General features: G+C 36.6%; 1 protein-coding gene across 7 annotated transcripts in view; it reads left to right on the plus strand.

Moving 5' to 3' along the window:
- Nucleotides 1-24,680, plus strand: part of LOC134529823 (KICSTOR complex protein SZT2-like) — a 186,302-nt gene that overhangs the window by 100,813 nt on the left and 60,809 nt on the right. For all 7 annotated transcript variants that reach the window (XM_063364304.1, XM_063364309.1, XM_063364308.1 and 4 more), the window contains exons 31-39: nt 805-1,009; nt 4,532-4,832; nt 6,391-6,563; nt 8,516-8,654; nt 14,127-14,362; nt 14,451-14,878; nt 14,974-15,127; nt 17,653-17,819; nt 22,247-22,369. In XM_063364304.1, coding sequence (XP_063220374.1) covers nt 805-1,009; nt 4,532-4,832; nt 6,391-6,563; nt 8,516-8,654; nt 14,127-14,362; nt 14,451-14,878; nt 14,974-15,127; nt 17,653-17,819; nt 22,247-22,369 — 1,926 coding nt within the window. The remainder of the gene's footprint in view (nt 1-804; nt 1,010-4,531; nt 4,833-6,390; nt 6,564-8,515; nt 8,655-14,126; nt 14,363-14,450; nt 14,879-14,973; nt 15,128-17,652; nt 17,820-22,246; nt 22,370-24,680) is intronic.

The following is a 24,680-nucleotide window of genomic DNA, read 5'->3' on the forward strand; positions in this document are numbered from 1 at the left end:
TGCTAAAAGTCTTTTCTAAAAATCACTTGTTTCTGGCAAATAACATCATGATAAAACCTCAATTTTATAATAATTTATATTTTATATAAATTATTTTCTTTCGATACCTGCAAATTCAGATCTCAAGTATAAGTAAATGGAAAAAGATAGAAAAGAGTTGAAGAGAGGAAGAAAAGAAGGATGATAAATAATAAGATAATAATAATTAGAATGGATAAAATTGTCAGTCTGAAGAACATAAATAAAAATACAGTTATTGAAAGCATTATGAGTGGATTACTTATTTGTTTTACAATTATGACTTGTTTACATAAGTGCATTATGATGGATGGTTAATCTTATCCTATCCTTCCTAATCTCTATCCTAAATTCAGTGTACTTATCCTTACTTTAAATTTAACAGTGTGATAAAAAAAAAAGCTTTTTTTTTTCCTTGGGTATGGAGGTAGTATAAATATATTGTGTAATAAACAGGACATTTAACTTGTTTTTAAAATAGGGACTTGGCATAACTTTAACTTTCACTGTATACAAAAGCTTTTAATTTAAACAACCATTAACACTTATAATCTAGACAGAAGAGTAAAATAAATAACAAAATGTTTGCAGTACTGCTTCACCATTAGAACTTATGGGTTTGTAACGCTTGTATGCCGCATGATGTCCCCGGAATAAAATCTACCTAGCATCAAAATAACATTTTTTGGTTGTGTAATGTACAATTCATTTGTGAAATTATCTTAGAATTACTATTGTATAAAGCATGCATTATTAAATTAATTTAAAACATTTTTTTTTTACCAGGAGTTCCAGAAACTTCATGTTAGTGGGTACCTGGTTCGCCAAGAGGGTCAGTTTTACTACTTAGTCAAAGATGAGAACTGTGGAAGCCGTAGGAAAAGGGATGTCCTTATGAATCCTCTCAGCTTAATGAATTTATCTCAGCCAAACCTTGATGATGGTATGGAGTTCTGGAAGGAGATCTACTCATCACACCAGTTTGCTTCAAGTAATACATTTTATTTTATTTACTATATTTATTATAGTATTTTGACGTGACAACGTCTAATAAATCGATGAACGCCGGCTGTACGCACGAAAAAGTGTCCCGTTACACACATTGTTCCGTTACGCTCTGTCCCGTTACGCTCATTGTTCCGTTACGCTGTGTTCCGTTACGCTGTCGGCGAGTGCAGTAATAATAGGTTATGTTACAATTTACTAAAAAATTATGGTGAACCATATAATTGATGATAGATATTTGATTACAGTTTATTTATATGAAAACTTGTTCATAATTACCGTATTTACTCGTGTATAGCGCGCCCTCGTGTATAGCGCGCACCACGATTTTTGCAACTAATTCCAAAGAAAAAAAAAATTGAAATTTTTTTTTCCCCCATAAATAAATTTTACTAACATTTTGTGGTACCTGATTATTTAAATTGATGTGTGGTGATGCGTCAGGAAAATACATAAACTCTGCTGTCTAAACGGAAGATAATGAAGCGCTATATCGTCACAACTGGTACGTGGAAGGAAGGAAGGGAGGGAGGCGTGCCGCGCTACGTTGCTAAGCTGGCGCGGAGAACTTGATGACTCACCGGTGAGGAATGGAGGAAGCGAAGAAGTTGACGGGGGGGGGGGGGGGGGGGGGACTGGTGACAACATTCTCTCTTTCTCTCTCTCTCTTTTTACTAGCTTCTGAGCTGGCTTTCTGTAAAGGGGGGAGGTCTAAAAATAAACAAGAGACCATGATGTGCGAGCTTGCGCGCGCGCGTGTGCGTGTGTGTGTGTGTGTGTGTGTGTGTGTGTGTGAAACAGAGGCCTTGTTGCTTGTGCGTATGTGTGGGGGCTGGCCAGAAACGTCACCCGTCACCCGGCAGTTAACGACTTCCACTCCTCCCCGCCTCACCCCCCAAAAAAATTTTTTTTCCCGTGTATAGCGCGCATCCTTATTTTTTTCCTTTACTTGAGGGGAAAAAAGGGCGCGCTATACACGAGTATATACGGTATATTTAAACTTTATAGCTAAATGCCAGTTTTTAAAATTAATTACAAGTCATCTACACGTGAACTGTTTCGTCGACTGTTTATAAAATGAAGTGAAAAGTTAATGTGGTTTTCATTGCTTATTACAAACAACAATTTCGGCAATAAAGGTTAATTATTCTTTTATTATTAAAATAAAAATGATCCAATTTTATTCATAAAAGTATGCAATCATTTCATCAATGTTTTGTTATGACGTCACGTTAAACTATCGTCCGTAAACCGACTTTTCAGACAACCAATTTTTTACTAATCATTTTTTTTCTAATCTAGTTCTTTACCATACCAGTTTTAATATAGTTTTTGTATTATCAGCATGTGGGTTTAATCAACACTATTTTCAAATTTTTCTTTAGTCAATTTGGCTATCGCATTTACCACGAAATGTATTTTTATAATGTCAACCCATTAAGGAACACAGAATTTCAGAAGTTGCATATCCATTTATTAGACATTGTTTACGTACATATGCAAAGTTTTCTAAATAGACCTATGCATCAGAAGCGTACACACGGCGGAGTTAGGGATGGAACCACTTTTCCCGCTGTTTGCTTTCAAATTCTTTCCATTTGTAGGCGGGAAAGATAGATATTCATGAACTTTAACCAGATCTATTTTGACAGTTAAGTAGGAGAGTTAGTATGGCATGCTAAGGCGTGTGAGGCACCTAGAAAAACCCACGGGATAGTATGAAGTGTTGTGTGCAGTTATATTCAGAGCATCCCTGTCGCTGAAAATTGGACATGTTTGTTGACGATATAGTGAAACCTCTCCTCAACAGTTTGAGTGATGTTGTGCCCTGAGATAGTCAAGTCAAGTCTCTATGCCTCTATACAAACTTTAAAAATGAGACCTTTATTAACATGAATGATGGTTTCATCATAATTTTAAGGTGCACCAGCATTTTAGCATGTTTAATAAGAGACTGTAAATATGTAGCACCGATGTTGTGATACCTCATCTTGTGCTTGATAAACTATCTCATTCATGGGCCTTGTTAACATCTGTGGTTTGCCTCGTCGACCATTGTGAACACTTTTTCACATTCTCCAAATTGTAATGAACTTTGTGGTGTCCAATGTGTCAGCAATATGTCAGAATTAAGTGCTTCTTTCCTGTTGAATCCATGCATCAATAAATAAGTCTGTTTTGGTTTGGCGTGGCCAGCCAGATCACTGCTCATATTCAGTGTTTTTTTTCACCTAAACCTGTTTCTGTGTTGTAACAGATCATTTTTCTTCCGCAATTTTGTATGTCTGAAGACATAAAAATTGAATAACTGTACAGAGTGTGTTCATAAATTAATGTAAGGGTTTTATTATGAAGAAAAGATTATTGAAGATATAGTTGCAAATGTTTAGAAATCTTGTAATTACTCCCCTCGTGCATATATATATATATATATATATATATATATATATATATATATATATATATATATATATATATATATATATATATATATATACACATATACATACATACATACATACACATACATTTTTTCCAGTGTTTTTCTCAGTCACGGTCCACACCCTGGCAGCCCTGATGGGAACCTCGTTCAGAGCGGTCAGCACAGCGACTTGGATAGCCTCGATGCTGTCAAAACTGTGTCCTTGGAGGGCGGTCGTAGTCCTCGGAGCCAGGTCGGGATGGGAGGGGGGCTTGGGGCAGCGTTGCCAAGTTGTGCTGCGCTAGGAACTCACGGTCGTGCAGAGCGGTGTGACTGGGAGCATAGTCATGGCAGAACACCCAAGTGTGCACAGTGGCTATTTAAAGTTTCAGTGCCTGTGCAATCGTTCCAAAACTCATTCAACGATCGGAGTTCACGCACACGAGTCACGTTTTCGCCGGTGTGTGGTTGATGGCCGTTCAGAGCGGGGGTAGGCTGTCACCCCTTCCCGGTCCTCCTGAAATATCTTCAGTCACCTTCAAACTTGTGAAGAGGTTAGAGCAGACTCCCCGGTGTTACTTTTGCCGAGTTTCACACGGAACTTGATCCCGTACCGTAGTTTGATCGTTTGCTGTATTTCGTGTTGTGATATGGTCTTTGAGATGAGTTTCAAAAAATCCATGATTCTGATGCAGCCATTGCTCGGAGCAGACTGACATTGGGCGTATTGTGAAGCTAAGCGTTCCCCTGTCCAGCCCAAGCGGTTCACACGCACTGCGACGTACAGTCGTTTCACAGTAAAATCACATTCGTTACTTTATGAACAAACCCTGTATGCATTTCATTGTTGGACCATGTTTTCACTTGCTACATAATCTTACGTACAACTGACACAAGACAAAATAATTGTACTACCAGTTCGAAGAAGCGATGAATGTTATATCTATTCTGGTCTTGTGGTTATTTACAATGAAATAAATCAAAAGCATTATGCACCTTTATGAATTTCTTTTAATAATTTATCCAAACTTTCTTGAATTTTATAGTTTATTGATTGTTTCAGTTTGACAGTTGAGTTTCTTTCAGGTGATGAAAATGTAAACACTCTGAGTGGTATATTTTCAAACGCTGATGAGTTGAGAAACAGCACATTTCTTCAAGAAATAGCATATAAATCATTGAACACAACAGAAGAAGCAGATGTGAATGATATGAGTCCTGAAGTAAGTGATGCTTTCAAACAGAAGTGTGAAGACATGTATGCTGTCTCAGCTGACAGAAAGAGTTTAGTACTCGCGAGCACAGGAGCCGTCAGTCCAACACCGGATCTGTTTTCTCTGACAGTGTCTCCATCGTTAAGTTTAACTACGTATGAAAATCAAGCAAGGTATGTATTTTGTACAGGAATAACATTATATTAGTGCTCTGTCTGTCCAAATAAGGGATTTCTACAAACTTTTGCATAGATTTTTTAATGTGTTTTCATTTGCAGCTGAGATATTTAAAAATATATATTGCAGTAGAACCCTATTATAATGGGGCATAAGGAAAAAAAAAACATTATAAGCAGAAAAAGATTTTTAGCAGGAAATATCAATTTAGCACTAATCAGTTTTTGAACTTTTTACCAATTGACTCATGAAGATAATATAAAGTAATTTAAATTTTAAACCACTAATGGGTACACTCAATGCCCGAATTTGCTTAAACCAAGCCAACGATTTTTCAATCTCGTCATGCTTACTGCTTCTATTTTATTTGTCTTTAAAGATACATTACCACCATAGGCGTGCCCAGACATTTCCATTAGGGGGGGCCCTGCTAAATTTTTAGATCAGAAGCTGAATTTAGAATATTAAATAGCCTAAATACATTCACTCATTGCTGTGTTTCTATTTTTGTGCAGTATCAACGAGATATGTTTACTAGTTAATATTTATATCCGTATACTTTAAAAATCTTGAAAATGTGTTTTTTTTTTCATAGACAATGTTTAAAGGGTACTTACACATTTTTCCCCCTCGAATTTTCAAAAAGCTTGGTCCAGATCTACCTTGAAATGAACTTTTTAGTGAATGCCAACACAGCAATTCAGACAACAGAACTTTAACAAACCTCTTAAATTTTTTTTTTTGCTTGGCCATTTTAAGGGACCTCGTTTTTTAAATGAACTAAGGCGGCTGTATTTCCAGAACGATAAAAAGTTTAAAAATATTGTTAATTAGCACGCTGCAACACTGAAAAACAGTTTGAGTGTCACAGTGCCAGGAATATACGAATATTAACGAACGCATTAGAGAAAATGCCGATCTGAGTGATTACATTAGGGGGGCCATGGCCCACCTGGCCCCCCCTGTAGGCACGCCTATGATTACCACATTTTTGTAAAATTTTTGCACTATTCGTAATGATGATGATGATGATGATGATGATGATGATGATGATGATGATGATGATCTACATCTACATCTACGGTATAGCAGTGGTTGTAAACAAAAATGCACTTAAAGTATAAAGTAAACCTTTTAACATGTTAAACTTTACAGGTAAGATAAGTGTTGGAATAGTTAGGTTTTTAGAAAAAATTTTTTTGCATGTATTGAAATTTATAAAGCAATCATTAATAAGCAGGAAATTCACTTATCGGGAAACTTTATATGCAGAAAATAAATACATTGTCCTTATGGGGAAAATGTTGGGACTTAAAAACTATAAGTTTATAAGTTAATTAGTTTGGTATGGATATTAGCTAAACTTTGTTGTATTTATAAGTAGTTATGTATACAAGTATGAAGATGGTAATTGTAAGTCTTATATTTACAATTCCTGCCACAGTATTTTAGCTTCTTTTTTGTAGCTGAAAATTGTTAGATTGAGGCCCATTGTCTCTATTCCTGTATTAGTGCAGTATGAATGTGTGCATTTTGTTTGCTGTGTCAATGCAGGACAGCCGTGGATGATATGCTGGAAATGAAGCGAAGCCAGAGCTATAGCATGGACCAGAAAATGTCTCCTTCGCGCTTGAGTGCCGTGCTGTGGCAAAAACGGCACCAAGCTTTCGGCTACCGCAGCGAGGTTTCCAGCATTGTGGAGAGTGCTCACGGAACAGAAGAAGATGGTAAAGTGCAATTTGTTTCTATCATATTATCTTTGAAAGATTTGTGCAATGGGAGTGCATGACTTGATGTAAGCTTTTGGACATACGCCATTCCTAAAGCACATGTATGTCTGTAGAAGAAAACTACAAAAAACACAAAAGAAAAAAACACAAACTAAGCAAACAATTGCTGTTGCCAACAGGATATAAACACCACATAATATTCCATAACAGGAATATGGTCAACAAACAAAGAAAAACAAAGAAAATTGACTAACAGAACGAAAAATCCCCCACAAATAACCAAAGCAATTGTTTGCTTAATTTGTGTTTTTGTCTTTTGTGTTTTTTGTAGTTTTCTTCTAATGAATGGCGTATGTCCAAAAGCTTACATCATGTCTTGTTTCTATCATTCATATTGAAATCAGTTCTCGAAAAATAAGAAGTTATAATTTTACTTTATTACAAGTGACCGTTACTCTTAAGGTAACCTTGTGGTAAATTCATTATTTTTTTTATTTAGGTAACCTCTACCAGTAACTCGGTTTTTACCAAGAAAGGATAAAAAAAAATTTAATTATTTATTTTATTACATTTCACAACAACGTTTGCTGGGCAGAAGTTCTGGCCTCGTGTCAACAGCTGAGTTTTTTTAGCATTTTTTTTTCTTTCGGTGGCACACAGGTCACATACACTCCAAGGATGCGGCATGAACCAGGCCCTTACGCTGTTCTTCAAGTTACGTCTTGTAACAACACAGGTTACAACCTTCCCCATGCAATCCAGTAATAATAATTTGTTATAAATTTTTTGTCATATTTCAGGTTAGATGTAAAGTTTTTCCTTTTTAAAGTTATTCTGAATGTAATTCACTGGTTTTTTTTTTTTTTTTTTTTTTTTTTTTTTTTTTTTTTTTTTTTTTTTTTTTTTGTGGGAAGGCGTGCTGACGTAATTCTCCTTCGTTATTTCTACAACCAAGGGACTGTGAGAGAGAGACAAAATTGCTGCGTCGTGGGAACAGAAGTAAGAATTTCGTGGAAGTTTCTGTTGCCATGCGCCGTGATTGGCTGAGAATTACGTCAGCGAGCCCAGGACACTGCCCGCACAAAGGGAAGGAAGGATGTAATATTAGTCACTGTCCGAGCACCAGGCCGAGCGGTCGTTGTTCGAACACACCGGGCCGACCAGGCGGTGATCGGGCGATGGCTCAGTGTTTTATCTTTTTTATGTGGACCTTGCACTTGTGCAGTGCCCTATTGTTTTGTCACGACTGCTTGTGGGCGTCGCCACATGCAGTGACTGCATTTACGTGTCTGTGTTTTCTTGTATGTTCGTGCCCACCGTTATTGTTCCTCAACGGTCAGTGGGCGTGTCGCAAATTAAAATAAATAAGTTTGATTAAATTAACCACAGTTATATGATGGGGGTGACTTAATTGTTGCCCATTGGAAGGGCAGCCCTTCAGGATTTTTCTGACACTGGTTTATTTGTACAGAGACTGAAAGGGCAGCCGATCCAATTTCTGAAAACACGCTCCTTTAAGAGTTTATATAATCCTGAAAACTTGCCCCTTGGATGGGCAGCCCATCAGGATTTTTCTAACAGTAGTGTTTTTGAAAGCTTGTCTGAATTGTTGCCCCTTGAATGGACAGCCCTTTAGGATTTTTCTGACAGTGATTAGTTTGTAAAGTGACCTGACCTAACCTAACCTAACCTTACCTAATCTAATCTAACCTAACCTAACCTAACCTAACCTAACCTAACCTAAACTAACCACTGTCAGAAAAATCCTGATGGGCTGCCCGTCCAAGGGGTAAGTTTTCAGGATTATTTAAACTCTTAAAGAAACATGTTTTCAGAAATTGGATGGGCTGCCCTTCCAGTCGCTGTACAAACAAACCATTTCCAGAAAAATCCTGAAGGGCTGCTCATTCAAGGGGCAACAATTCAGCTCCCCCATATGATGTGTACAGGTTACGAAGGGGACAGCAGTGACTCGGCAGATGAGTGCGACTGGATTCATGACCTGGAGTCACACTTGCCGCCTCTGCCCAAGTTTTGGTTGATCATGTCGTTGGACAAGGATGCTGTTACTCTCTACTTTCACTGCAGGTGAGGCTGCTTTTTTTTTTCTGGTGTTGAGACAGTTTCTTATCTGAAAAACAAGTTTTACTTTATGTAAACCTAAATGGGTTTTTAATTACTTCTTGATGATCTGTAACTAGAATTATGAAATTGGCCAGATTTTTTTACTAACTGGGCTTTTTTTCTAGAACACAGCCGAACTTTGTTATAACACTTTTCAAAGGGATGGGAAAAAAAAGTCCTATCTGCCGAAAAATTTTATAAGCAGAAAATAATTTTCTCGACCTCTATTTTATTTTGGTAATCTTGTTTTACAGAAAAGTTTTCAAGTATTTGGAAAATGTTTTTATTATTACCATTAGTTATTTGATTATTATTTTCCTTTAATTATTTTGACCTTTCACTCATTTTCCAATGGGTATCGTGTAAGAAAACTTACAATTAATAAAGTGCTGCTGAAAGGTATCTGCTTTTACTTATCCTCTTCTACTGTAGAATAATTTCTAGGGTAGGTATTGTTATATTGTTAACTTTATAATCAAATTATGTTTTTACAAATACTTCTTGGAATCAATTTGTTGTTTTGATACGAATCAGTAGGTGACTAAATAGTTTAATGGCAATCATTATGCAAAAATATATATATAATTTTAAATTTTTTATGCTAATTTATGATGTTATAAGCTTAAAAATTTTTAAACATGAAATTTCATGCACAGGAAATTTTTACCCTACCTGTATGATGAAACAGCTTGAACTGTAAAATAATGATGTAACAATCAGGAAAATGTTATGAGTAAGAACGTTTTAACAGGGCTCTACTGTGGGGTCTTGAAACTTAATTATTTTCTGTTGCCTGCTTTTTTGTGGTTTTATGTTTTTCTGTGTCTTTTGAATATGTATTTGTTTGTTGTCTGTTCTTAAAGTAAGTCACGTCATGTTCCATGATTCTTAACATCAGCAGTTGTGTCCACATTTGACTTGAGCATGTCTTGTTCTGCTGTGTTTTCTTGCTTATAAGAACAGGGTTGATACCACCATGTTTAAAAACATATTGTAATAAGACACTGAAATGAAGACCAACCGTGATTCTAAGCCAACATTTACTTTTGCTATGGAAAAACATAAAAATTTATGATCCATCTTCTTCCAAATGTATTTCAGGCATATTTATGGTAATTATCTTAATATATTTGTATTGTCAGAAAATATAATTTTCTAATGTTTTTTAATATTTTTTTTTTGCTTTTATTAAAGGTAAGAGAGAATACAAAACATTTTCTAAGTGTGAGATAAGACCAAAAAAAAAATTGAGAAGCAAGACAAGAATGAGATTGATCTCAACTATACATTTATATAGTGAACTTTTATATACACATTTGATTTTGATGAACACCATCTGTAGTAAAAAATTAATTATGTTTACTTTCAATTTCTTTGCTATTTCAATAATTTTCCACCATAAGCAACTAGGTTCTTTTCAGCAATTGGATAAGGTCAAATGAAAAAAATACGATCTATCAAAAAGCTTAGCAATTTTATAACGTTCATACACAGGTTACATTCACCTCTAGTTTTATTTCCACAAAAAAGTTACCAAACAACTTTTTGGTTCTTTGTGATAACATGCACCAAAGACCATTAATTATTATTTTACTTTACTGCAAACTTCTTTAAAAAATTCCAATTTAGTGGATTTCCTATAGTTATTTACGTAATAATAAACAGAAACAGGGATGAGGATTCTATATAACTTTTTTTACAGACAACTATGTAGAAACTTTGGCTTTAGATAAATGTAAAGATTTTTTTTTTACACAATTTAATTATTTTATTGTGTTTCCAAATACAGTTGGAATTAAATGTAATTAGATTGTACTTGCAGCTGACGAATATACATTGTTTGTTTCTGCCTCATATTGCTCTAGCTCCTGTACATTACTTCGCATTGTTTTAAGTGAAGAATCAAAATAGACATGTCTGCTTCAATATGTCTGTTATATGTACATATTTTTAATGAACCTCTTACTTCCACTGTGCTGCCAAGTATTTTCAAATAATTATTATTGATAGAAGCATCACTTTATGAAACTATGGAGGGGTGGCGGGTTAGGAGAATAAATGACTCCTTACCAGTCATAGTCTAATATTGTATATGTCTGGACTTAGCTTGCCCACACAGGCAACCAAAATTGTTGTGCCCTTTGCACATAACACATTAGTTTAAGTATCTGATACACTAAATGTTCTTGCAATACTTAAATAAATGTGTGATGAGATGGTGTTGTATTAACATTATGCATTAATGTCCAAGAATACTTTGCAAAATTCTGTAACAATTATACAAAAAACTGGCAATGTGTGCGATTCATGAGTAGTATCTCAAAAACATGAGTCACCTTTTTTTTTATCAATTACGTTAATAATTTATTTTTGGTTAATCTTAAGCCAGTCTTTTTTTTTGTTGGGCCGGGGGGGGGGGGGGGATCTAATATTTTCTGAATTTTTTTAATTATTTATCCAGGCATATAGCTGGACCTTTCCTTCCTCTTATCGCTGCCAGTCAGCACCCTACCGCATCCCCCCACCACTTTTCCTTTCCCTGGTTTGCTCAGCAAGCCCGTTTCCGTTGTGTCCTGTTGCTGCAGCCTGTACACACGTACAGTCTTACTGTGTGGCTCAGGTCGGGGCAAACACGCCCCGTCTCCTGAGCTGTCTCCACTGCATTGGTTATCAGTGATGTTAGCGCATCAAGTTTACCGCAACTGCTTGCACGCGCGAGCGATACCGCACCATACGTCAAGCTGACCGCAACCATCCCATTGTTCTAAGAACCCCCTCTCACTGGGGAGTAACCAGGGGCTACGCCCTTGCTCGCCACGTGGCTCTTGTACACTCGTAGGACGTAACCTTTCTCCTTCGTGGTTCCACCGGTGCCACCTTCCCGGGGGCCTGTTACTCCACGAGACCTAGGCTGCCATCTAATGGCTTAACAGACGACCCTACAGCTCGAGACCCCTCGGCGTAGTTCCTAAGTCTTCCGAGCGGCACCACCTCACAGGGTGTCACCACTCAGGCCTGCCCATCTGTTGGCCTCCGCACACTATTTCTTATCGAGATCCCCCACCCCCCCTCTCATTTTGACATCCCGCGCACTGATACACTGATTTGGCCGAGGCCCCTCAGCTTCTTGCCGCAACATGAGAGTAGCCTCTGTGCCACTGTTGAGACTAGACGCAACCACCGACTTGCCTGAGTTCTTGGACTTGTGTTGAATCAATGCAAGAGTTTTCTTCCGAGATGTAGTACTTCAAGGATGGGATCGTTTCCCAAAACCTTTCCTTTGCCGGCATTTAGTTTGATTTTTTCTCTTGTTTCTTCATGTGTGTTGTCCTTTGTGTTCAAGAATGTAGTTTTTTGTGCTTCTATGTCTCCATTGGCTAGTCCCGACAGCACGTAATCGGGGACGCACCACATCGCCGAAATGCCAAATTGACCACAACGCCGACAGCTAGAAAACTGCTGTGTACCACAACGCCGAAATACACTAACGCCGATAAATGTCATTGCAGGACTGCCACAAAGGTTAGGTTAGGTTAGGTTAGACTAGGTTAGGTTAGACTAGGTTAGGTTAGACTAGGTTAGGTTAGACTATGTTAGGCTAGGTTAGGCTAGGATAGGCTAGGTTAAGTTAGGTTAGGTTATATTACGCTAGGTTAGGTAAGGTTCAGTTTGATTGTGGTATTTCGGCGTATGTGGTACACAGCAGTTTTTCTAGCTGTCGGCGTTGTGGTCAATTTTGACATTCGGCGTTATGGTATTTCGGCGTTGTGGTCAATTTTGACATACGGCGTTATGGTATTTCTGCGTTGTGGTAACGACCCCACGTAATCTACCACTGTCTACAATGTTTTGACAGATTTAAGATCTCTGTTATAAGAAACTTTTGCTGCTTCTTTGCTTAGCTGCTAGTAGTTTTAAATTTTTTTCTTTTAATTTTGTTCCAAAAATTATTTTTTAAATTTTGTTCCAAAATTTTATATTTAACGTAGCATCAACTACCTTAGCTATAAATTAAAGGGAATAGCCAAAAAAACTTTTTTTCTTATTTTCTTGTAAGAAATCACTTACTGATTCTTGTTCAGTGGTGTTTAATATTATTCTCTATAGTTTATTATTTTCTAGTCTCTCAGTTTCATAATGATTTATTTATATACAATTTTAATTTTGTGTATTTGTAAATCAGGATCTCCAAACTTCAATAAAATAGTAAAATATACATACAAATTTTTGTCCTAGAATCTACAGCCCTTTCCTGTGTATTCTCCGCCTATAAAAAATTTTGTTCCATCATTCTTGTTTGTCTTTGTAAATTTTCTGGTGTTTACAATTAATTACTGCTTCTGTTTTCTCTTTACAAGAAAGTACACGTTACTGATAAATTTAAATACGGTTGTTGTTTGGTTGCATCATGTTTGTACACATGTCTGTTTGCTGTGATAAATTTAAATATGGTTGTTGTTTGGTTGCATCATGTTTGTACATACGTCTGTTTGTTGGGATGAATTTAAATATGGTTGTTGTTTGGTTGCATCATGTTTGTACACACGTCTGTTTGCTAGGATAAATTTAAATATCGTTGTTTTTTGGTGGCATCATGTTTGTACACACGTCTGTTTGCTGGGATGAATTTAAATATGGTTGTTGTTCGGTTGCATTATGTTTGTACACACGTCTGTTTGCTGGGATGAATTTAAATATGGTTGTTGTTTGGTTGTATCATGTTTGTACACACATCTGTTTGCTGGGATAAATTTAAATATTGTTGTTGTTTGGTTGCATCATGTTTGTACACACGTCTGTTTGCTGGGATGAATTTAAATATGGTTGTTGTTTGGTTGCATCATGTTTGTACACACGTCTGTTTGCTGGGATGAATTTAAATATGGTTGTTGTTTGGTTGCATCATGTTTGTACACACGTCTGTTTGCTGGGATGAATTTAAATATGGTTGTTGTTTGGTTGCATCATGTTTGTACACACGTCTGTTTGCTGGGATGAATTTAAATATGGTTGTTGTTTGGTTGCATCATGTTTGTACACACGTCTGTTTGCTGGGATGAATTTAAATATGGTTGTTGTTTGGTTGCATCATGTTTGTACACACGTCTGTTTGCTGGGATGAATTTAAATATGGTTGTTGTTTGGTTGCATCATGTTTGTACACACATCTGTTTGCTGGGATGAATTTAAATATGGTTGTTGTTTGGTTGCATCATGTTTGTACACACGTCTGTTTGCTGGGATGAATTTAAATATGGTTGTTGTTTGGTTGCATCATGTTTGTACACACGTCTGTTTGCTGGGATGAATTTAAATATGGTTGTTGTTTGGTTGCATCATGTTTGTACACACGTCTGTTTGCTGGGATGAATTTAAATATGGTTGTTGTTTGGTTGCATCATGTTTGTACACACGTCTGTTTGCTGGTGCTTGCAGATTGCAGGCCTTGCAGCCGTTGCTGGTGGCCAGCTACTTGGAAGTCCAGAAAACAGTGGTGTCGTACATCAGAGGCTTGTGTAAGTTGGTCAACCAAACTCGTCTGCTGCAAGACCTTCACGACACGCGCATGTGCGATTCTCTGCTCGAAGCAGAGTCAAGTGAATATATTTGGGTCGCAGGAAACCCAGTCACACTGTCTGATAATAATTTGACTGGTACCAAAGTGTTTGATGGTAAGTTATAATAAAATATTTACCTTATTTTGGAAACAGTAGTACTTTCTTCTGTTGCTTACATAGTTTGCACTGTTTTTATCTACAGATGAACACTTACAGAGCACACAGTACTCTGAAGGTGTGAAGGAATTCCCGCCAGGCTGCTTTGCATGCAACGTCATTTGGGAAAGACAGTTTTTCCTACATCCACGTCTAAAGTCCGGAGCTGGGAAGCCCAACTTGTCCAGAGGAATACAAGCATTGTGTACTGTTTTGAACCGCTTCTCTGTGAACAACCGCAAGAATATGTTTGTGTACCAGGACAAGTCGAACAATGTTTACTACTTGAGGCTTCATGAAAAGTTGCGATGGCAGAACAAGCTAACTCCCAACAGTGTTGCTCGATCAGACACAGATGACAACTCTCCAGGGCAAGTGTCCCGAAGCTCATCCATTTCTTCGTTGAATGCACGTAGACATCATCTTATGTCAGCGATGTTATCCCAGAAAAGTAGTGATGAATTAGTTGCACAAGTGAGTTATCATTTTTTCCAATGTTATATATATATATTGCTACAGACAATGCTTAATTTGTTCTTTTGTGTTAACATTATTTTTCTGTGCTGTAGAAAGCAGATGTGAGGCCACGACTCAGATCGTTTGGCGATAAAGAGAATTCTTCCAGTCCTGCAGAAGCAGTTACACCGTTTCCCTTGCCGTCCCCATTGTCTGTCAAATCAGATGATGCAATTATCCTCAAAGTGCATGGCATTTCTGAAGCAGGTGAGTTAAGAAACTGTGAATTAGGTGAATAGGTGACAACTCTCCAAAAGCTCAATCAAGCGATTTAGATTCATTGGAAGACTAAGCTGCAAATGTTTTATTTGCGTAACAGTATTTTCTTTTAGATTTTCTTTACCATTTCAGTTAATTCAACTTTTTTTAATCCAAGTTTTTTTCATAATTAACAGTAATATGAGCATGCCACAGAATAATAAACAATAGTCTTAAAGAAATAAATTGAAATTTCAAATTATCAATATATGAATACATCTTACAATACTGCAAGAATATAAATTTATTGAAGCACCTTTTACTGTTAGGTAAGAAATTAAGGAAAAAATCTATCAGAAAAGGATATAGAAAACGATTATATTTATTTAGCATTTTCATTTATTAACCTGTTGTATAAGGGAATTTATGAGAGTTGTGATACGTATGCTTAATCATGTGCATGGGCACCACTACGTGATTGGGGCGACTCTGTCCCAGGATCGAGACATGGTCCGTGTGAGAGCTAGGCTCGATTTCCCTAAGCGATTGTCAGCACTGTCCTACCAGGCATGCTATGCTAGTTGTTGTAAGAACGTGTCGTCAATTGGGCTCTTCAGGCGTCCCACACGCCCTGGTCCACATACTCCTAATACACCTGGTCGAGATAAAAGCACCACCTGCGGTTCGGATCCAGACCGTTTTATTCAAGTGCACAGCTACAGCGAAACAGATACACCAAAAGTTTCATACGTAGAAAGCTGTTAACGAGCACCATTGGCCAAATCGTCCAGTTTACGTTCTGACCGGGTCACCGCGTGGCCTGGCCTCGAAAGTCGTTAAGTCATCGTTACGTGATCAAATGCTTGCTAAGAGCTGAAATTGTTAAGTGAAACCGTCTTCCACCCGGGGTAGGCCTCAAAGAAATGCCGACGTCTGGGGTCGAATTCCTAGTCAATCAATCCCAAAAATTACACCCAAAATAAAGGTTAAACTTCGGCCTGAACCTGACCAGCAGGCGTTAAATTCTCTCTTCCCGACTTTCACATTATGTTTCAGCGAGCTGCTGACGACGTGACTGCACGCGGCGACAATCAGCGACAACTAGTGGAACAACAGAGTTGTCTCACTTACAAAGGCGGAAACAAAGGGGAGGCGACCCCGTTTCAACTGACCAATCACAACACAGAATCAGACACATGACCATACAGGGACACGTAGGGAATAATACTGGAAAAACATTTTTCACTGAAGGTCTGGAAAGACACATCACACCACCGCATGGCTCATCCTGATTGGCTGGAGAAGCAGCACCTAGCGAATGTTCTACTCCACTGGTGCGCGGTTATGTGCCTACACATTGGGTTTTCCCACTAATTTCAGGCGTGAAAAATAACTTACTGGCGACAGAGTGTCATGCTCTTGTCTTCCTTTCTTTTGAAAACTTCTCGAATGTTACAGTCTTACTGCACAGAGGCTGCTTTAAAATTGTAAAAATGTTAATTAATAGACATATTAATTTTAACTGACCAAACAAATTAGAGTGAAAAATAATAATTAAACACACTTCATTCAGCTTGATGTAGAACCTAACCCATATTAATAATAAATAATATTTAAGCGCAAAAAAATACCTTAAATGCCTGTGGATAATATAAGAAAAATGAGTATAAATTAATCATGAAACATGAAGAGGACATCAGTAACATAACACATTCTCGTTTAAAATGTTATCAATAACAGGGGACATAGTTTTTAATCATAAAGAAGTATTACTTCTTACACACGTATGTCAGTATGCCTACATGCACACATTATTTTTTTTTATCTAGCAGTCTTTTTAATGTGATGAATTATTTGCTTTAGTTGTTTAGTCTTTTTTTTTTTTTTTTTTTTTTCATTTTCTTATCATTCCTGCAGTGTCAGTAATAAAGTTTCATCTCTCAGCATATGAGTCCTGGATTTTAAACTTATACAACATACTTGTGACTTTTGTGTTTCACCTCCAGGTACGCTTCCAGCAGGTACACAGTAAACAGTTATGATAAGAATGTATATTTTAACCATAGATTAATGGGATTTTTCAACAAATTTTCATTGGCTGTATTTTGACGTGATAACGTCTTATAAATCTATGAACGCCGGCTGCACGCACGAAAAAGTGTCACGTTCTGCCTGAGCCGAGCGTGCAAGAACCGGCCAACCACCGTGCGAGAAAATCTTCTTTAATATCAAACAGGTCTAGGCGGGCTTTTTAAAAGCGGCAATTTAAAATTTTTTATTTATTATCCAGTTTCATCATTTCAAATTAACAATTTATTGACATTGATTTGATTTCAGTTTATTTCTATAACTAATTGTTTGTGATTATATTTAAACAAATTATTTAAATTAATTTTGCAAAAACTGTAAATAATATTTGAAAATTGAAAAGTATGCAATTTTTCATCAATTTTTTTGTTATGGCATTAATACGTAAAATTATCATCCGTAAACCGACTTTACAGACAACCCTCTTTTTTTTGTTTACGTTGTAGGTCCAGAACTGAAAGAAGAACTGGTGCAAGTTCTTCAGAACAGGCTTGATGATGCTGTGCTTGAAGCGCTCTCCATCATGCTTGCAAGAAACCCCATGTGCAAGCTGACCCCAGAAGATGTGCACTTCATCCAGAAACCATACCAGCCTCCCGATTGTGTTATTCAGGTATCATGTTGTGCTTATGTAATAAACTGCATGCAGTTTGTTTTTTTAATTACTCTTTAAGCAGCTATAAGATGAGTCGTGTATTTCCATAACCGGCCTTCTCCACAAAAAAAAATGGTTTTGTTCTAGAAAATCAAATTCCATGGTAACCCACAGTGAATAAGGAGCAGTTAATTACAAAAGCGGCCATATTCATTTAATAAACCGTCTTGAATGCCACATCATGGAATTGAGTAAACAGTTTTCCTCGATTTCTCGCAAAACTGTTCTGAGGGAGATGGCCAGTTTTGGAAATACACGACTCAGATGTTGTTTGTTACTGTGAGATAATTGATGGAATAATCCGAAACATTTTGTAGAAATTTCAAATCATTTGAAGTCTTAAGTTTTGAAAACAAAGTAGAGCAATCCCTTTTATAATGGTACAACATGGTTATATAAACCACTAATGTTAAATTTAAATACCCAGAAATATTAAAGTATAATTTTTTAAAATAGCAGAGAAGCTAATGTCTGTAGATAAATGTATTTTTTTCTATATATATTCAATACATTTTCTTGTGGATTCTATAAAAATCAAGCTTTAACTAAACCTGAATTTTTTGTTTCTGTAGAAGTACTAAATATTTCACACTTTTTACTGTAACTTTTCGAAAATGTAAAAATCTTAGCTTGCTCTTCTATAGGGATCCATTTTTAAGGTGGATAAAATAAACTGATTTAGTTATAAAAATAATCTGAATTTGTTAAAAATATCTCCATTGTTCAAAGTTAGTAAAGGAATATATATTTTAATTGTAATTGTAAATAGTTTTATGTAATTTGAATATTATGTTTTTGGACGGTATTCTGGGATGTTATTGAGCAATTGTTAAAGAAGTATTTGGGCTTCTTGTACGTTTAAGAGCAGACAGACCCAACTAAGGACTCTCTCCAGGCGTGATGTCGCCCATGCGGGGAATCGAAACTCGAGTCCTGCTTAGACCTAGCACACACACCTCTCATAACCTTACAGGCTCTCAAAGCATCCCACACACTTGATGTCTGCAGGATACTGGCACATGGCCAAGAACCATAATGTGATCTCCGTTTTTTTTTTTTTATTTTTTTGTATTCCATTGAGCCATCTTTTGGTAGAAACCATAAGGCTATGGAACATGTCAGTTACATATTTACAGTTATACACATACATACAGTTTTACATGTACACAGTTTTAAATACACACACATATTTAGTTTTACATACATATAACTTAGAAGTAAAACAAACATTGATAAATTTTTTTTTTTCAGATAATCTGAATTACAAATATTACATTATTTCTTTTATACATACCCATAGACATGATATGTCAAGCAATTTCTTATATTTATTAAGTAAGAAAGAAAAAAAAGAAAAGAAAAAATAAGCAGGATTAGGGTATTAGGATATTGTTGTTAGGCATTGTAGCTATACAAGGACATTTATTTCCACATCACGCTACACGCTCTATACTCGATTAAACTACAGCTGTTAATAAAACCCTGCAGCATGAAAACAATGAGGGGGGGGGGGGGGGGGTATGGCGTACCCCAATGGACAAACAGAATTGCACACATTAAGTTCAAAGTATCTGCAAAGAGTTAAAAATTTCTCCTGAGGCAGGCCCCAAGTATGTTAAAAATGCATTTGATATAATTTAAGATGTGAAAAAAAAGTACTTTGTCTGGGATGGTAAGCTATGAAGTCGTCAAGGTATTTGCATGTCCTACTTTGGGTATTAATGACTTGAGACTGGGTTGTTGGAAGAGTGTGCTAACCAGGGCTTGTTAGCATCCATACAACAAACCAAAGACTGTTACAAGTTGTTAAAAACATGCCATAAGTGTTTAGAAGTAAATACATAAAACCATTCGTACCATAAGATGAACATTGCCTACGTCCAGGCATTGTGTCGTTGCCGCTGAAACTAATCATATGGGGTAAGCGAAATTGGTCCATCCTAGGCAGTTGCAATAAGAGCTGTCCTTTGGTTCATCAGGTCATAGTCTCAATGAAACAGCTTCACATATCCATAACGTTGGAAGACCAAACAGATGTATGCTCTCCTCCACTGCAAGCAAGGGTGTGCAATCTCAACACCTGACTGGTAGTATTTTATATTAAGGGGAAAAAAAATTCTTTAAATTTTTTCGTAAAATAATTTTCCGAAATCCTCCCAACTATGACATTTAGCAAATGCAATACAAACACAGAGTTAAACAAAAACTGGAGAATTGAAGTGGGCTGCAATAAAAATTAAAAATCATTATATGTGAAAATACAACCTTTTAATTTCCATAAAATATGCTTAAAATGTTTCACAAAAGAGGCTATTGACATTAAGCTGAAAATCTTACAAATACAAGGGACAGTATGTAGCATTGCACAATGAGGATTTCTTATATATATATATATATATATTGGGTTATAAGAATATTGATTAAGAATAACTTTGATAGGAAAGATAATAATTATTTAATATGTAGATAAGGGTAATTGTTCAGAGCTGTTAAGAATTGTTATTAATTACTTTGGTTAAATTTCATGAAAAGCCTTAAAATACTTATTTCCTTGAGATACTTAATTATTAATTTGAGGGTTAATTCCAGTCCATAATAATTAATTTTGATGTTTGATAATTAATTTCAGTAATTGTTTTGTTTAAAGCAGTGTATATTATAATTTTACAGGACATGAATTTTGAACTAAATTTCTAATACAGTATTAATTTCAACTTTGATTACTAAATTTTGAACATTGTATTTAAATTATATTGGATATTGCTAGTGTAATATTTCGAGAATAGTCTGGAAGGTACAGAAGGAAGAGCGGACAGGCGCGACACTCTGACGCCAGAAAGTTATTTTTCACCTTGTGAATGCGTGTTTGGGATTTACACGTCACGTTGTACGCACAGCTGTAGCGACCGTCTGGAAGGGTCTCTGGAGGCTACCACTAGCCAGCCAATCAGGGCGAGCCCTGGCGTCAAGTGATGTGCCCGTACGAATTTCCTTATATGGTCATGTTTTGGAATTATGTGCGCTGATTGGTCAGTTGGCCCATGGGGTTGCCTCCCTTGTTTTCACCTTTATAAGGGAAGGTAGTCTCGTCGACCAAGTCACTTGTTGCTTGATCGTCGCTGAACTCGGTCGCGTAGTCAGCAAGTCGCAAGACAAATGGAAAATTACTAAGAGATAATTTAACGCCTAGGGGCTAACTTAAGTTCTTGATTTTTCGGACAAATGTATTAGAAATTTAGGCCCTAGGCGTCGCCATCGGCCTGACTTCGTGGGATTACGGTCCGCGATCGACGGTACCTTGAGTTATGTAGTTAACCAAGGGACATTACTAAGTTTTTTTTTCTTCTTTGGCGAGTGACAAGACTCCTCGACCATCAACGGCAAGATGTATGGTGCTGTGGTATGTATTTGGACCTCATCCTATCAAAATTCAAAGACATTGTTAAAATTTGTATAAGAAAAGACAAACTGTGCAAGTAACGAAGTTTTCTAACTAAATTAATTTGTAAAATTGTGTAATGAGGCCATGTAACGATGAGAAAAAACATTTTTTTTTTTTAAAGAAATAAACAAAGGTAATTTAATAAACTCTTTTATTTCCAAACAACGTAGAACGCAACCATCGTAATCTTGTTTGTTTTTGTTTTGTTACGTTTCTCTATGTGCTTAGCCGGGCAACACATACAACGTAAAAAGTATTAGAGTACTAATCCACTATATTTAAAAAAAAACTATATATATATATATATAAAGACTAACTAATAAAAAGTTTTTAAAGTTAGAAATTTTTATTAAAAATATCAAGAAACATTTACACATCCTAGCAGCAATATTAATACATTATTAAAACCAAGCAAAACATACTCATAAACAACTTAAACAAATTTTCTTACACCTCTGTTATAGTTCGTTATGAGCTAGATTTTCAATACTTCACACCAAGGCTAAAATATGCTAAACTTTGTTGGGGCATCGCATTCACCTTTTAGTAGAGTAGCCATATTTTCGCAGAAGTTCGCGTGCACAATACAACTGCTGGGCAAATCCAACTAATGTGAAAAGGAGCAATTTAAACTCCAAAATTTAATGTGACTTGCTGGGTATAAAACTGTGATTAGCCTAGTCCAAAAAGTTTTTTTTTTTTTTACAATATAAAGGAAGTAGCAACATGGTATCAACATAGAAGTTTGAAAGAAATATGTAAAACCTTACAAATTGTTATGTTGTGTGTATTTTTATATAAAATATTAATTTTACTCATTTAGGTACAATCTTTTGGCAATCAAGGACTACGACATTACATACTGTTCATACTGTGTGTGTTTATGTTTTCATCTGTTTACTTCGTTCCTGAAATGATGTTACTCTGTATTTTCTTTTTCCAGTTTTCTATTCAGCCATGGGCTTTGCCATATCTTGAAGCATTTGTTTATTATCTCCGCCAGAATTTGCTGCAGTTCCTATATTTTCCAAAGTACACAGATCCTCTACCAGAGAATCACTTTCAGGTATCAGCAAAGTGCCATTGTTCTTGTCAAAGTTTAGTTTTTTTAGGGTGGAATTAGAAATTTCAAGTTGCTGCTTTGTTTATTTTATTAGTCATAAATTAAGTTTTATTTTTAAGCTGCTTATGATTCATGGGGAAATATTTTAGTTTATAGTTTCAAAGCCATTCCTTAAGATTTTGGAATTTAAAAGAAACTTTACAATTTCATCTCGTATAATGATCAGTGGATGTTGCTTAAGTTTAAAGGATCATAAATAGTATCTTTGTATGTATACTTAAAACCCAATCAAGATGTCTTACTTAATACTAAAACAGTCTCAAGTAAACTTTTTAAGTGAGCACCAAAGGTCTGTGCAGATGTAGCCCACTCAGGACCAAGTAATATGAAGTCCACAGTTCAGTTAATACTGTTTCAAGAATTAACTACAACGTATACCCGGCAGTCTTCTTTTTGTCTCTGCCTTACGTACAGAATTTCATGCTCCCACAAACAACATTTATAACTGTGTTCTGTCAAAATGTGCAAGACTTCGTTGTTTCTTAAACCAAATCTGTGCAATTAGAATGGTTTTAGACATGAATCGAGTTAAGATAATTTTTATGATCTGTTACATTGTTATATTTAGTTTTTTTGTAACAGATGGTTTGTTGAAGGTTATAATTCTCAAGAAATTATAGTTTTAAAAATTTAGTTACTGGTTGTGGTTAGGTAGAAACTTAATAAGAAAATTAAAAAATATATGTATAGGTACTTAATATTATTTTTTCAATGAAACTACTCAATGGTACCATGTTAAGGTGCTGCCTACTTGGGCAAGAAGCAGTTTCCAGAGGATTAGAAATATTTTCTATATTTTAAAACTACTAAACTTCTGCTGTGGGGTTTGGTTTTGAATGTATTTCAGAATCTCTTCACTGCCGTTAAAGTGTCAGTTTATATATAACATTTAATGTAATGGATTAGAACAATTAGGGCACCTTATCCTCTAACTATAGTTCCGAAAATAATTTCCTATGTACTACAGCTTAATATATTTTCTCTCTAAATTTGGCCTAATTGTGGGAGCAAAGTGACAGAATTTTACACTCTGTTTTATTGTATGTAAAAATAATTGTAGTGACGTCAGCCGGGGCTACGCCCCATGAGCCTAGTCAGTCTCCGTTTCCTCAACATTCCTCTCCCCTTCCCCGGCATTTGTACCGCCATGTACGTAGTCGTGTGTTTGAATTGCGCGCCACGAACTACCACAAGAGGGCGCTTAGAAGCAGTGCGGCGATCCCTAAAATTGCTATGTTAATATTAATTGTAAGCCTTTTTGTTGTTTTCATCCATCTTCGCCCCAGTGCTGTGTAGTTTACTTGTGTTTCTTTAATTTAAATAAGTTACCTTAAATAACTATAGACGTTGCCCGGGCGGACCCGAACAGGCACGGACTTGGACGAGGATAGGAATGCTTTTATATAAATTATCATTAAATAAGTAAATAGTAACAAACTTTCCATTGTCAGTAATTTTTATATATTTTTAATGTTTATCTGTAATTTACTCAACTTTCGCCGGGGCACGGAGTCGTAGAATATAGTAACGGTAATTGCGTTGGCGCGAAGGGCGCCATGTTGCCACCTGCGAGCGATGAGCTCAGCCCAGTCCATCTTCATCACTGACCGAGAGCAGACGCGCCAGCACCCCGGGGACTTCAACCTTTGTTCAGCACTGACCAAGTAACTCTGTCTCGTTAATTATTTCTGAATCTCTTTCGTACGTCATCCTCGGGGCAGCTCTCGGTCAGCGGACTGTTTAATTAATTAATTGTCTCAGTCGAGTTTTTTTTTCATCACCGTGTAATAAGTATACTTTTCAGCATGGCCACGTGTGCGGACCATGCCTTCACCTAAACCGATTCGTGCCTCAGGCTTTTTTTTTTAGCCGTGTAATGTGTAACGTGTAACGGGCGTGTAGAGAGACGTGTTAGTGAAATTAAATCTGGAGAATAAATATAAAGTGAGTACTTATTTAATCACGTGGTGAGTGAGTCTAGGAGTGTGGCGTGCCCGACGCCTAGAGCGGGCCAGGTCTGGGTAGCCAGGATAGAAAGGGCTGGTAACTCGTCCCCACTTGGGCTACGTCACGCCCTGAGTGAGAGACTCCGCCGGGTCCACGTGCCCTTCCACGTGGTGGCGCCCATAGTTAACATCTCGAAATCACCGGCAATGCGCGATCAGCCCTCAAATGGCGCCCAAGAGCGTGGGGCGAGTTACATCTTCCGCGAAAACCAGACCTGTACGAGCGTGTGAGATAGGCGGTTGTTACG

Source organism: Bacillus rossius, chromosome 2, assembly GCF_032445375.1.
Source record: "Bacillus rossius redtenbacheri isolate Brsri chromosome 2, Brsri_v3, whole genome shotgun sequence".
Classification (NCBI taxonomy): domain Eukaryota; kingdom Metazoa; phylum Arthropoda; class Insecta; order Phasmatodea; family Bacillidae; genus Bacillus; species Bacillus rossius.